Consider the following 14,399-nt stretch of genomic DNA (forward strand, 5'->3'; position numbering starts at 1 on the left):
GAACTGCAGGATTTCATGTGATGTTTTGTTAATTTTCATGACACAGAACAGCATCTCACACAGATACACCGATACTCAGCATTCGAGCCGATGTAGACGGGAATGATCGTGGGGGCCTAACGTCCAATAACATAGCTATTGCGCTACATTATGAGATTTGTAGGTTGTGTTTTGTGTGTCATGATAGCGCTTCACAAGCTATTGTGCCGTGTTACTGAAATGGACAAGGCGTTACCCAGCATACTTTGCTGTGGTCACAATTATTGCCTTTTTGTTATTGTGTCTGTTTAATGTGTTATTTTGCACAGGCAATTGTAATAGGTGAAGAGGAATTTCTAGTGAAACAGTCAGATTATTGCAACTTTTAGTGGCAGTGAATCTGTTACAATGAAGCCTCATTGTCTGTTGTCACACTGTTGTCTTCTAAATCGATTAGGAACGTGCGAATAGAAAGTACAGGTATGGTGTATGCTTCAGACTTTGGCTACCTGGGCTGAGATTTTGACAAATGATTTGCAGCAGATCATCAGGATCCTTCTGTTATGCTTATGCGCTTTCTCTCACCATGCTTTTGCCATCTCATTTGCTAACTTGCTTGAAATGCATGCACTGACAGTCTCTACAGTTTGGCAACTAAAATTCATCTACTAATAGAATTCTAACTTAGCATTCATTATTAGCAATTATAAATTGAAAATAAGCAGGTCATGTTTATATGCTGTCATACTGCTGTGTTGCTATGTATTCTAAGAATTTACAGTTGGGGACACTTAACATTAAGTTGCTCTATACACCACAGGTAATGATTATTAGTAGTTCCTTACTAAAGCTCTGGCTACATTATGTGTGATTGCACATCCATAGCGAACAACTTGATGCTAAATGTTCAGTGTTATTGCTGCTTTGCGTTGAATCCAAAGTTGTTTTTTTCTGAAGTCTCACCTTCAGCCACCTGTGTCATGGCTGCAGTTGTCACTTCCACTTATTTGCCGCATGTTTTCCAGATTTTTGCAAGCATCTTGCTAGGCACTATGTCTGATTTAAAGCTTCTCAATCAACTCTGTTTGACAGATAATGGCACAGGTTGAAATATCATGAATCGAACAAGTTGCGCAATGAGTCTCAACCCATTGATCAATAATATAAAACGCACGAGCCAGAATATTTCAGATGTGCCTCATTTACCGTTTTTCGAAATTGAATCACTAACTTTGCTTTTGCGCCATATTTAATCAAACATTTACCAAAGGTAATGATAATCCCTGATTAATTGTCTTTTTCCCCCATCCTTTTTCCCCTCCTGCCCTGTTGTCATATTCCATATTCATCAATCTTTCATTTTACTCCCTTCCTTTCTTCCCTCTATTATTTATTTTTGTCTGACCTTTCTGGATCACCTCTCTCCATTCACCCTACTGCCCTTCTTCCCTTCACCTGGCCCTTCCCTTTGTAGGAGTTTGACAAGCCTCAGGAGGACCTGCTCAGGCATCACGCCAGTATCAGCGAGCTGAAGAGGAACTTCATGGAAGCTGTACCAGAGTCCAGGCCCAGTGAATGGGACAAGCGTCTGTCCACGCACTCACCATTACGCACTCTGGGTGTCAATGGTCAGCCCAGTGCAGATGGGGTAAGTCTCACGCACCAAACGATAAATCCCTGTATGAAATGAAATGAAAAAGACAAACACTCACACACGCTGAATCAAATACAGAAAATGTGATACACATATGCATGCGCCGTATCATCAGATATCTGCTCATAGTTTGACAGCGATCAAGGATGTTGTGTGTGTTTGGAAAGCATCACAAGATTGTGTGCTATTAGCCATGTGCAAATTTTTTTTTATTTTATTTTTCATCATTTGTTCCTTGTGTTCAATTAGCTAAAATGGCCTAAACATTTGATGAGGCTCCCTCAGGTTGCTTTTTGGTTGTTAAATGGTTTGATGGTAACGGACTGCGTTCGCATGTTAGGACCTATTCATGGCAATAGCATGTAAGATGCAGCACACGCATGATCTGATGAAGAATGAGGGTTGGACTTGTTGAATAGGGTTTGCACTTGTATATTGTCACTCGGTCAAGTCTGATGTGGATGAGGCATCTTTGGGTTTCCACCGACATGCTCCATCGCACTTGCATCAGATTTTCTGACATGTCCGCATTGCATGATGATGCTGACAGACGTGATGCATGACAATGGGAAATGACTGCCTCCCCAGGAAGTTTTGCACGTTCTCACATACCACAAACTTTGCTTTCCTTCCTTTCTTCGTCATGCTTTTTCTGCTTCCACGACAATTTGGCTTTGCACTCTTTTCTTCCCATGCTGCTTTTGCACTTCACTGCTGCTTTCCTCAAACCTTGTTTGTTCCTGAAGAGAGAAGGTCTGATTCACAACTGTGCTAGATGTTTTTACCCTCTAGCCACCATCAAAATCGGTAACTAAATCATACGGGAATCTTGAATTGCGTCTTGCATAATCTGATTTGAAAACATCACATCAATGTCATCTTTCAGATGAAGGTTGATTTTGTATACTTTCTGGTGTTGCTTTCGTTTAATCGCTCGCGTAATGTCTGCACTTGGACACAAATCTATTTTTGTAGAGAGCCCACACCAACTGAATATCATCCGTAATGAGTTGGTGAACTACATCAAATTATGTTATGTAATGTATAATGTAATTAAGTTATGCAACACGCTTGAAAGTTTTCTAACTCTATGTAATATAGAGATGTTACAGTATCTCGCTTGCTTAGAATAGTAAAAGTGAGAATGACTTTCTGTCTTTTGAAACTTTAGTGAGATGTAGTACATGGAAGTAAAAAAGGAAAAACAAAGAACACAACACCCCAAAAAAACGCATGTTAAAATGCATGTGCTAGCTATTCCATGCTTGGAATAACAGAACCTGCAATCTAAAATCAAATAAACACTTGCCATGTTGTGACCTAAATTTCAAACACTGACGATTTGGCATTTTTGCAAGTTCAATGGCCATCAAAACTCCTCCCTCTCATCTCTCTCCCCTGCTCCCCCCACCCCCTTCAGTTTGTCACCCGCCTCCCGCGCGGCCCCCTGCTCGACTTCTACTCCAAACGCAGCTGAGGGGCCGTCTGGACTCTGTGGAAGTCCCACACAGGCGTGAGTGTGACCTGCGGAGACTGAACCCAATCACCTTGTCATCTCTATTTCTCTTCTCCGTCCTCCGCCTACTCTCTGACATCACCGTAGCATTCCTCATTTCTCACCCTTCGCTCCACTCGAGAAGACACCTTTTTTTCCCCTCTCCTTTGTGGAAAGACTGTCACCTTTTCTATTTCTGAAAACGCTACTATTTCCAAACAGACTGATTAGAGCTGGAATTGAATTCAACAGTTTTACATCTCTGACTTTCAGTTGGACTCATTATCAAAGAGGTATTTATTCAACGTATTACCTGTATATTGCCTCTTTTACCTAATTTTATTCACACTGTGAAGTAAAGACATATTCATTGAAATCAGCCAATAGTTCTGGTGTACTGACACATTCATCAAAGTCTTTAATCACAGCCTGTCATTTCTGTGATGAGAATCTACAAGGCAGCTAAATTGTTATACTCAACCTTTTTTTCTTTTTTTTTTTTTATATCTTTCACTAGTGTTGGACAAGGCAGTATATAGCAACTGCATGAGTCCTGGTGCATGGCCAAAGAATAAAGGCATTCCATTTTTACGTCACTGGTTGTGTATTCATGCATTTTGTAATTGTTTGTGTGCATTTTATCATGTATTGCGATGTTTAATTAAATTTAATGAAGCTTTGGTGACGTTTTTTTTTTTTTTTTTATTAACTTTTGCTACGTTCTCTGTGTAATTACAGAATATCTTAATCACACTGGCAAACATGTTCTTACGGAATAACACGTGGCTTTATCCTCATGGTAGATCGATGTCTGATGTAAGCAATCAAGTTAGTAGCTTAAAGGGTACCTCCGATGGCCCATTTTGAGGTATGGATGGGGAAACGGAGCTGTACTGTAAAGTTTGATCAATAGGTGCTGTTCCCGTCTATTATTTGCCAGATCGTTGTTGTTGTCATATATATTGTCATATTTAGGGGGTGGACTCGTACCTCAAATCCATGATTTCGCTGTTCATGAACCTTTTAACCACCGCATCCCGGATCCATATGACTGCATTACTAAGTGTACTTTTGCTGCAAAAATATCATCGATAAGTCCCAAAAATGCAACATCCAATTTTATCCTGATGGTAAATGAAGTACATTTTTTATAGTGCTTTATCGACAGCATAGGTTGTACAAACTGCTTTGCCGCATCTCAAATTCACTTTTTTGAAAACATGGAGTATACATACACACTAACGGCAATGCAGCATCAACCTTCAGTTTAAAATAGTTATTTATTTTAACCACTAATTCCCTGCCGCCCAACAGCAGAACCCAAGATGTTCTTCCAACCATCCATCCATTTTCTGAAGCACTTATCCTTTTGGACTAATTTTAAATCCTTCCGCTTGTCGTACAAGCTGCTAGCTAGCGTTACCAGTGTATTTTAGTGTCCTCTCTGGCGTGCAAGCAGCAAAACTCCCTTCATATGCCGCTGTGACAGCGTGGTCTAATCACTGAAGTAACAAAGACAAAGGCGTTGATAAACTGTCTAGCTGAGCTTCACTGACTGCTTCACAGTTGAATTTAATGCTCAATAGCCAGCTAAATATTCCCAAACACACGTAAGCGCTTCCATGTTTTGTTCTCGAATGTAGTAGGGTGTCACACGGCGCATGCACTTCTTCCACATACATACATCAACACATAGATGTGAGACGTGTGTGTGCGTGTGAGCTGTGACTTGAATTTGGATAAGTCATTCGGCGTTTGTTTTTTACGGCCAAATCGCTACTCAATTCGCCTCACCACCGATTTATGTGTCGTCCTGCCGCTTATCCTTGCTTTTTCACTTATTATTGAGACATACATACGTTTTGCATTCCGCCATGATAGCTTTTTCATAGACCGCAATCCTGTGCGAGCAGGCACGGCCAGCGGCAGCCAATATTGATCCATATTCGCCTTTCAACGACACTACGTCACGGCACCGCTTCCTGCGTTAGCTGCCATGGCGCCTCAGACACGAACTATTATAAGCTTGCTTTAATGCAACCAGTGTAATCAAAACACATTTGGATACAATTTTTCTTGATAAACTATGTTTATTTTTTTCATCTGACAACCACAGGTACCTTTTAAGTTGTTGTTGTTGTTTTTTTTTTTAACTACCTGTTGTCTACCGTGCATCCTCAGATAGTGACCTCTGCTCTAATAGATGCCATATTTCAATGATTCATAATAATCTTGAACACTAACGACTCCCTTCACGTCTTTTTTTCCTTTTCTGGAAAAAAATAGCAGGTGATGCCAATAAGTACCTGTAATTTTATTTACTGTCGCCACATTTATAATAAGTGAAGTGGTCCAGATTGTTTTATGTGCTACACCATGATTTGGTTAACGTCTCCACCGCATGTGAAGACGGTACACCAATAGTTGTGCAAATAGTGGGACATTTTAGCAGCAGTACAGTGTCTCTAACTCGCCACTGAATTCAACAAAGACAAAAATCTGCACACAGTGCAATACCGCGCTTTGACTCTGGACATCCCCTGTGAACATGAAACACTTACAGTGGTTAAAAACCACAGTTTTAGTCTTTAAACTACCCATGAGAATTGTGTTGGAATTAAACAAGTCATTTGGTGTTAAACCTGATCAACAAAATGTACATCAACATTGTCTAACAGCTGTGCAGCAAGTGCAAATTTAGATTGACATAATTTGACCGGAGAACTTGTGCTTGTCTGCACGAATTGTCCGTAATATGTGAAGTGCAGAAATTAGGGAGTAAGGAACATTTAATTCTGCCTTCACAGCATTATTGACAAAAGGGCAGTTACACACTGCATTTCAAATATAACAGTTCTCTGTTGACCAATCAACAGGCATCACCATCCCCCGTCCGCATTCACAACACCTGATACTGTATTCTGCTTTAGGTAACTAAAACCCTCAGGCCACTATTTGAGGAAATATGGTACACAGACGTTGGTTTGATAGTAACAATGAATATGGGTTGTTCCAATGTTGTTGTTATCCTTTCGGCTTTTCCCCTTAGGGGTCGCCACAGCGAATCAAGTGCACGCTCGATTCGCATCATTGATTTGGCAATAATAATAAAATTATATTGATCTCAACCTGTATTGTTTATTGTGATGTCAGCTTTGTTTGGTGTCATCAAGTTTAGTTTCTTGATATACTTTAATACACCCGCTATACATTCATGTTTGTTTAGAGGTAGCATTTCAATGTTGCACATGTTGCCTAAGCTCAAGGACCTTTGGAAAAGGAGTGTACTGAAGTACACATGGTTAATCACATCGTTATGATTTAAATGGATTGGCATTTTTTTGTCTTTCTTTTAGAGCTTGTACATTAGTCCGCTGTGCAGAGGTTCAGAGACCGGGGCTGCACTCGAGGAAACCGCTGTGAGTTTGGGCTTCTCCAACAAGTCCAGTCCCATTGTGAGCCTCTGTCGTAGTGCCGTGGCTCCCAGAGTTCCTTTTCACAAGTCATGTGATCAGGAAGCACTTGTGGTGATTGGATCATCCTTGGTGCCAATGGTAGATGTGGAGATGGTGCAGTTGCCTCCCTCCCTCGACCCCAGCAGTAAATTTTTAGCTGAAACCCAGAAAGAAGAAGTTTCATGTCCCACATTTTCGGAGCGCTCTGGGAATATAGTTGGATCTTCCCCTGCTTCCTATTTCATGAGCGGTGGTCCACAGGTCATACGCAGCTCCCAGGTAGCCTCCTGTCTCCTTCAGGCACATTCTCTGTCTCTCTTCAAACTTTTTGCTATTTTTTGTTTTTGCGCATCATTGCAGCACTCTTGCAAATAAAATGTGTGACGCTTACTATTTATGATGCTGCAGAGTTGTTGCACAGTTGTGCAATGGGCTCTCAGATATGGTGATGGTGCTCTCTATGCTGCCACTAAACTTCTGACTTTCTTTTACCATCTCGGTGTTTCTGTCATCTTTTGTTCATTTCTGGGACCCTCGCTTCATATTTTCTGCTTTCCTTTTGTAATCACTGGTGATGGAAAGTGAATGATTCGAAGAAGGGGTCATTTCATTGTGAATCAGCCCGTTCTGGGAATGGCCTCAAAAGGCATGCATGGTGTGAAAAGTTTGCAGTGGGGCGCAAGGTGTCTGGTTAAACAGCCACTCATGGGGCTGTGCTCCCATCCACAGCCGCCCCTGGTGCAGACCCAGACAGTCACCATCACAGCTGTCCCCAACTCCTTACCCAGTGGCATCTCCACCACAGAGGTCCCTATCGTCCCAACCAAGACCGTCACCTACGAGTCTGCAAAGGTAGGGGCTCCAGAACTGGCCTCGCCCACTTTTGTTCCATTTTATGTCAAGTAGTCACCTGAAGGAAGATGCTTGTTCTGCTTGAAATAAGGCCAAACAACAGAGTCCCACACCCTACCTGGTTGATGCGCATGAAAACAGTGTAAAGAAGACAAGTCTCAGCTACATTTGGAAAATACTTTGTTGTGTCTATTAGGTATGGGCCGATAACCGGTTTGACGGTTTGCCGTGCTTTTAAAACGTCACGGCTTCAGTAACCGCTAACATTCTGTTTCCAGTAATGAGCTCTTCTTTTCTTTTTTGATGGAACATCTAAGCAGGGCACAATATGATTTGCTGCTTGCCCAAGTTGAGTAAAAGAGCCACCTTTTGAAGTCAATTGCCGCCAATTATCATTGTTTTAGTTCTCTTTCTCAGCGAGCAGAGAGGGGAGTGGTGAGCAGTTACACACATGGCGAAGGACAAGAGACACTGCAAACACACATGACTTTTTGCTCTGATTAATGTGCATTGTCCTAATAAAAAAACGGTGCCAGCAGATGTTAGTTAGCCCTAAGGACAACATGAGTAGCCCATGGATCTGTTCTAAAATTGCTAGTGATGTGACACTGTGTCTAACTTTGAAGAATTAAAACAGAAGAATGTTAACATGTATTTATTCAAACTTAACATGGTCCCTGTTTCTTCTGTACTAAATATTCTGTATTTCAAAACAAAAAAAAATGGACTGTGTTCAACAGGAAAAAATGCTGTTTTTATTTACCCCAATATTTAAAAAGTCATTTTAGAGCTGTGATTTTATTGCCGTGATACTGCAATATTTTTGCTATTTTGTTATCATCCCGTCAGAAGCTAATATCGGCCCATGCCTATTGTCCATCGCAGTTGTTGTGTCAACATGGCAAAAATGGTACCGGTGACATTAATTTCTCTGTCAAAAGGTTGACAAACACACATTTAATCTCCCCATTGAGTAGAGCAGTGTTTCCCCCAACCTTTTATCGAACCAAAGCACGTACCGTATTCTACATGAGGAAAATCTCACGGCACACCACAAAACAAAAATGTCATAAAAAGTATGTACTGAAATAATGAACTTGCCTCACTTCACTCACAATTTACATATTCTGTGTGAAATCTGTGCCTGTTAATTGAAATACTAAGAAACACAGGTTATTTGTACCTTTTGTCATCTAGTGGCAGAGAATGTATTTTCTGTTCTGCCAATCACTGTATGTCTTTAGCAGAGCAAAGAAACTTTTTTTTTCTTTTTTTTTAAATCAACTTGCCTGTTGAAATACATGACAAGGTAGAGATGGCATACATAGTATCTATGACCATTGATGTTAATTTTTGGGGTTTGTCTTTCTCAGGGTGCAGTTGATGGGACAGATGAGGACAAAGAAAGCACAGTGTCCATCTCTCAGAGCTCAGATACCATCAGTGGCACCACCGTCACTACTACCACTACACACATCTCAAAGGTCAGCTGCTGATTTTGCAAACTGCTCTTTTGTACTCATGTTTTCAATTATTAAGATATACATTATTTGCTTTATTCCCCAAAGCAGATTGTGAAAAGTGGCTCCTCAGAAACTCGTGTGGAGAAAAGAATTGTCATAACTGCCGACAGTGACGTTGATCAAGATAAGGTACAAATCTTCATTAACGCCATTAAACTGACAAGCCAATTGTCATGAAGCAAAACATTAGCAGACTCAATGACATAATTCCAATGTTGTAGTCAATAAATACGGGTGTCTCGAATTTCAGACCCTAGAGAACAGGAAGTTTTATAGGGGAATGTATGAGGTCATCAAATAATATAAGGTATACTTTTAAGCCTTGATTAGCATAAATATTTGGTCCAATCTTAAAAAGCGTATACTGTATATGTTCTGCATGTTCTATCCCAGCAATGTGAGCCATGCATTTCCTTGGAGGATTTCAGTGGAGGCACAACGGCTTGAGAAAAATGAAAAAAAAAAAAAGAATGCATGATCAGAATGCCCCACAAAGGAATCTCCAGGAAGTACATTTCTTAATGATTGAGATGGAAGGAGTGACTTTGGTATTTCATTTATTCATTTGCATAAAACAAATGAACAGAACACTTTTACAGAGTTCCTTCAAAATTGACCCATTGAGCATAACCGAAGACACTTTTCCGCTTGTCTTTTACAGACTGATTCAGGATATTGTTCTAACTGTGCAATTTCACAGCACTTCATCCTCCACCATTAGTCCAGTGTCTGCTGTCATTTTTTTGCAGCATTTTCATCACAACAAGGCAGGAGCAACACAAATGGCACATTTAAAATAATGTAATGCTCCCACATATGGGCAAGGAGTAATATTTTTCACGAATCTCTGCTTTTACAAAACAGAATGTTTATATTTATGCTTAAATATGACACCTTTCCACCAAATGACCCGCAATTTGCCTAATGTCAAGTTTCCAATTAGTAAATATTTTCCAAATTCCCCATCCTATCTCCTTTACTGGAAATTGTTCCACCCCTTTGCAACCTTATCCACCGGCAGCGTCCCGCCTCTGTTACAGCTCAGAAACTCACTCTGAAGGCAGCCAGATCGTAAAATGCCACTGTGTTGTTGTGAAAGGTTGTGTACAGTATGTTAGCTTCAAACAGCTACCAGCTGGCTATGTGAATCTCCAGTAAAAGTACTTTTCAGCTATTCCCGTAACAATTATAATTTGGCCTCCACTTCATATGTCCTATGTCTCTTACAGGGGAAAGATGGCGGCGCATCAGCATTGTAACTGGGCACCGCGAGCAGCTACCGGTACTCCTTTGACTGTCCATCTCCCCTCTCCCTTGGTCAGAGTGCATCACTCACCACTCTTAACGCCGCACGCACACATATCTCTGAATGTGCACCTGGTAGCAGAATCTGCGTAGATTGTGTTTGTTTTGGTTTCTCTTTATGGTTTGAGCTGTTCATAGAAAGTTAGAGGAGGGCTGCACCGTGCTGATCAAACCTCACCTACAAAGGGTCTGAAAAGCTTCTCACATCCACTTCCATTATTTTACAACGCATTTCTCTTTCTCTTCAATTGTAGCAGATGTGTTTGCTTTTAAACTCGTTTACTTCCCTTTTTCGGAAAATGTTTTTGTTTCACAAATGCACTGTTCTGAGTTAATTTCGATCGTCAGTGTTCACTCGCTTGGACTATTCACAGGGGAACTCTTCTTTTTTGTTGTTTTCTTCATGCGTAACTTTCAGGAGAAACATTGGATGAAATTATGTAGCTCGCATTGATTCACAAGATTATTCAGTGCCCTAATTTGGGCAATTGTTTGGTTTCGCTCAGGAAAAATAACCAAAATCTCCCTCTTTTACGACCAGCCGACTACCTGTAGCCTAAAAGTTCTTGTAAAGTTTGAATTAAAACTCTTTTGACATATTTCTCTATTTTATAGGTGTAATGCTTTTATAGTGTTTGTACAAATTGAAATTTTTAAGTTATTCATATCCCCCACCGATTTAAGTTGTGCTGTCGACTCAAGTCGAGGTCTCCTTCTTCCACGATTTGATCTTACTCAATTCCTCTTGTGGAAAACCATGTCAGTCAGCCCGCCCTTCATTAGCCATGGTAACATTGTGCTTCCCTCAGCCATGATACTTTCAATATATTTGCTTGAAACACGTTTAAAGCTTTGGTCTGTTTCTCTCAGGTTTTAATATACTTCACAAGACCACAGACTTCAATCAGAATGTATAAGGAATGTCCATATACAGTATTTATAGCTGTCCTTGCTTTTAATGTACGTTCACGTTCAGCCGTGTGAATTTAATACATTGAAAGAGCCTGTTCTCACGAGAATTTCGGAGGAATGCCTACAAAAATGGAGGTTACTTCAAAAGGCTTCACTTTTAATAACACATTTTGTAGTCATATATTCCCCTGACCCAAAGCCCTCAACTCTTACGCATTTGCATTGATAGGAAAATAACATTTGTCAAAGGGGCACCGTATCTGGGAAAACGTCAAATTTGACTGAAGATTGTGTATAACTTTTTGTACAATTTCCAAGTAAACTCTTGCGAGAACACGTCGCGCTTGTGGCTCGTCTCGGTAAAGCGCAAGTGGAAGGCGAAGGCAGCTGTCCTGGTATATGTGGCTTTTTTTTTTTTGTCATAGGAGCACACGTTTTTGTTGTTGTTGTTTTTTTTTACGTTCTACTATACAGTAATTTATTTGTAAAGTAGCAACTGTTTCATGTGATTTGATTTACTGTGATATTTCAAGGAAAAAGCTGCTTCCACTTAGAGATGTCACAAAGTTTATATCAAGAAAATTTGTAAAGCCTTTTACCACATAGTCCAAGTAGATTTGCTCTCACTTTCTGTCTAATGTGCTTTTCTGTAGAAGATAGAAGTTGTCAAACACACCAGTCCCTTTTAGACCACGTGTTTCTTAGTCTTGGTCGCAAACTTGGTAGCTACAACAACAGTAGCCTCCTCAGAAGAAACGTAGAATTTCACATGGGAAAAATAGACTTTAGATGGTGGAAAATATTGTTGCTTTGTGATTCTTCTTTGTCTTTTATTAAAAAAAAATTAAATAAGCATTATTCTGCCTCTTAATGGACTCTGTATACCGGTACTTTATACCACCACGCAAAGTATGAATGAAATGTGACCCAAATGCTTCTATAGATACGTACTATAGATCAGTGTTTTTCAAACTCTGTGCCATGGCACATTATTAATTACCGGGACTACAAATATGTACCTTTGTTCATCTCTCTATGCCAGTAACATATAGTGACAGGCATTTTACATGCTGAAAGTACATAAATATTTATCCACATTTTTTTGGTTTGTTTTACATTTTTGTTTGCTGGAATTTTTCCAATGTAAACTGTGCTTAGGCTCAATAAAAGTTGGGAAACGCTGCGATGGAGAACAACACATTTAGAAATATCTCTTGAAGAGCAAGATTTCAAAGAGATTTGGTAATTGTACTAAATGTCTTTGATCATCAAGCTGTAATGTAACAGCTGAGCTGGCCTCTGTGACACAATTTGATGTAAAAATCATTCATCCTGTCTCGTTTCTTAATCTAAGTCCGGTACTTAGTAGAGCGGTGCGTCATGCTTGATGTGGGAGCAGAACATATGCTGTCGGATGTGAGGCCACTGCAGAAGAGATTATTATTATTGTTTGTAAAATGGCAGACAATCCCAGTTTAAACTCTGAGCAGTAGTTTTTAGTCAAGTACTTCCTCGTTTCTGTTTAAGAAAGTTTCACAATCTATGAAACAATATGATGAACAATCAAACTCATTTGTATTGTTTTATGAGTATTTGTTTTTAGTGTTTTGGTGTGTTTTTTTCCCCACAACTTTTCCTCTAAAGATTTTGTTACACCTTCAAAGGCGTTTTTTTAAAAAAAAAATGTTTTCATCACAATTTGATTAGCACAAACCTACATAATTGATTTCCACTAAACTTGCACGAAATAGGTTATTTCTTGACCCATGCAACACGTTTTATGAATATGGCTTTTCAACACAGTTGAATTTTTTTTTTTAATGCAAACACATAGTACATTAAGATGTTTAATCCATTTTACATCATATGGACTCTTTATTGATTCCTGAACATCTTATTTTCAGAGCAATGAAGGCACGTTTCACATGTACATATTTCAATTTAAAGAATATATATATATTAGAGGAAGTAGGGTAAATATTGGACAACAAATAATTTACAATAGTTACATAATAGGTAGAGATATGGGCATTTGGATCCACTTTCTTGACTATGGCTAAAATTGACTGTTCATTAATGCATTGTTTTCAAATATTTTAACAGAATTGGACAACCTCACTGTAAAAGTTTGCATTGGTGTCGGCTTTGTCATGTTTTTCACAGCAGAGACTGGTTGACATTGAATCAAAAATACCTCCGCTGGTTCCAGCCAAGTAGTCAACTCCTTTTCACCTCAAGACAAGATTAATTAACAATCAATTACGGTAAAGGTTTCCTCACGGTAACTGCGAAAAGGTTTTGGGAGAAGCCGGTCCCTCTGGTCTCTTCTCCTCCTTGTTCATACCTTCAAACATCAGAATTCTGCAATCAAAGAAATCACATGTAAATCCATGTAGCATACTAATGTATGGAACTTAGGAGGACAAATTGGCCAGCGGTTGGACTCACAGCTTCAAAATGGCATGCCTTTTTCCTAGCATCATATCTAGGAAGTCAGTGTAACTGATTGTCTGTTTGGAAGCGCCTCCAGCTGCTTCCGACATCATCTTTTTCAACTCCAAGTGAGTCTTGGCCAGTCCCAGTTTCTCCATCATCCGCTTTAAGCCCATCATGTCTAGAAAATAAATAAATAAATACAAATAATAATGTGATAAGTCATTGCTCAAAGCCTCTGAAATTGTAATTCATGAATCCAAAGGTTTACCTATATCTCCTTTGTCGTTCAGATCAAACTCCATGTATTTCTCTGGAGAGTACAAAAACAGTTGATTTAACATCCAACTGAAACAAACATTTGTAATTACTAAGTGAGTCTTAAGTTACGTTTGAACATGTCAAGCTTGGAGGCAAGGTCTTCCACGTCTGCATACTGCTCATCGGACAGAAAAGCCTGTAAGGTAAGGAAATAACACTTATATTTTTGGGGGGTATTCGACATTGTTTTGTTGACATTAAACATTCTGATGTATTACCTCATTGACGGCGTTTAGTTTGTCTTCTTGATGAGACTTGAGGAGGCCGTACGCTTTACCACCTGCCACCAACAAATGTTTAATGATTGAAATATTTGACAAATGAAAGCTAGATAGCAAAATAACCAACCTTGAACCTTGCTGTCCATTTGTGCTGTGCGGAAGAGAAAGCTAGACGCAGTTGTTGCTTCTCTAAAGTGAGTTTGAAGAGGAAGTGAACTTCTCTTAGTATTAAAGCTGGAATCAGACTTT

At 39.6% G+C, this 14,399-nt stretch overlaps 2 protein-coding genes across 11 annotated transcripts in view; one reads left to right on the plus strand and one right to left on the minus strand.

Moving 5' to 3' along the window:
* LOC147143850 (uncharacterized) overlaps positions 1-12,033 on the plus strand; it is a 34,611-nt gene extending 22,578 nt beyond the window's left edge. For 5 of the 10 annotated variants that reach the window (XM_086037301.1, XM_086037300.1, XM_086037306.1 and 2 more), the window contains 6 exons: positions 1,454-1,627; positions 6,485-6,862; positions 7,313-7,435; positions 8,809-8,919; positions 9,004-9,087; positions 10,188-12,033. In XM_086037301.1, coding sequence (XP_085893427.1) covers positions 1,454-1,627; positions 6,485-6,862; positions 7,313-7,435; positions 8,809-8,919; positions 9,004-9,087; positions 10,188-10,217 — 900 coding nt within the window. In that variant the 3' untranslated portion in view covers positions 10,218-12,033. Of the gene's footprint in view, positions 1-1,453; positions 1,628-3,053; positions 3,147-6,484; positions 6,863-7,312; positions 7,436-8,808; positions 8,920-9,003; positions 9,088-10,187 lie in introns of those variants that run through there. The other 5 variants (XM_086037302.1, XM_086037305.1, XM_086037307.1 and 2 more) reach the window with 5 other exon arrangements.
* Positions 12,034-13,013: 980 nt separating this feature from the next.
* On the minus strand, positions 13,014-14,375 carry LOC147143851 (allograft inflammatory factor 1-like). Its single transcript, XM_086037311.1, has 6 exons — positions 14,278-14,375; positions 14,148-14,209; positions 13,999-14,065; positions 13,880-13,921; positions 13,624-13,789; positions 13,014-13,536 (listed from the first exon to the last, which is right to left on the minus strand). Exons 1-6 carry the CDS (start codon positions 14,294-14,296, stop codon positions 13,452-13,454), a joined length of 441 nt encoding a protein of 146 aa, XP_085893437.1. The 5' UTR covers positions 14,297-14,375; the 3' UTR covers positions 13,014-13,451.
* Positions 14,376-14,399: the final 24 nt, after the last annotated feature.

The sequence above is a fragment of the Filicampus tigris genome, chromosome 8 (assembly GCF_054856515.1).
Source record: "Filicampus tigris isolate MCC_2025a chromosome 8, RoL_Ftig_1.0, whole genome shotgun sequence".
Taxonomy (NCBI): Eukaryota; Metazoa; Chordata; class Actinopteri; order Syngnathiformes; family Syngnathidae; genus Filicampus; species Filicampus tigris.

Excerpts from the sequence above, each read along its gene's own strand:
- LOC147143851 (XM_086037311.1), bottom strand. Across the intron at positions 13,922-13,998 it reads CAAGCTTGACATGTTCAAAC|AGAAATACATGGAGTTTGAT; the intron begins GTAACTTAAGAC and ends TGTACTCTCCAG. Across the intron at positions 13,790-13,879 it reads GAACGACAAAGGAGATATAG|ACATGATGGGCTTAAAGCGG; the intron begins GTAAACCTTTGG and ends TTTATTTTCTAG.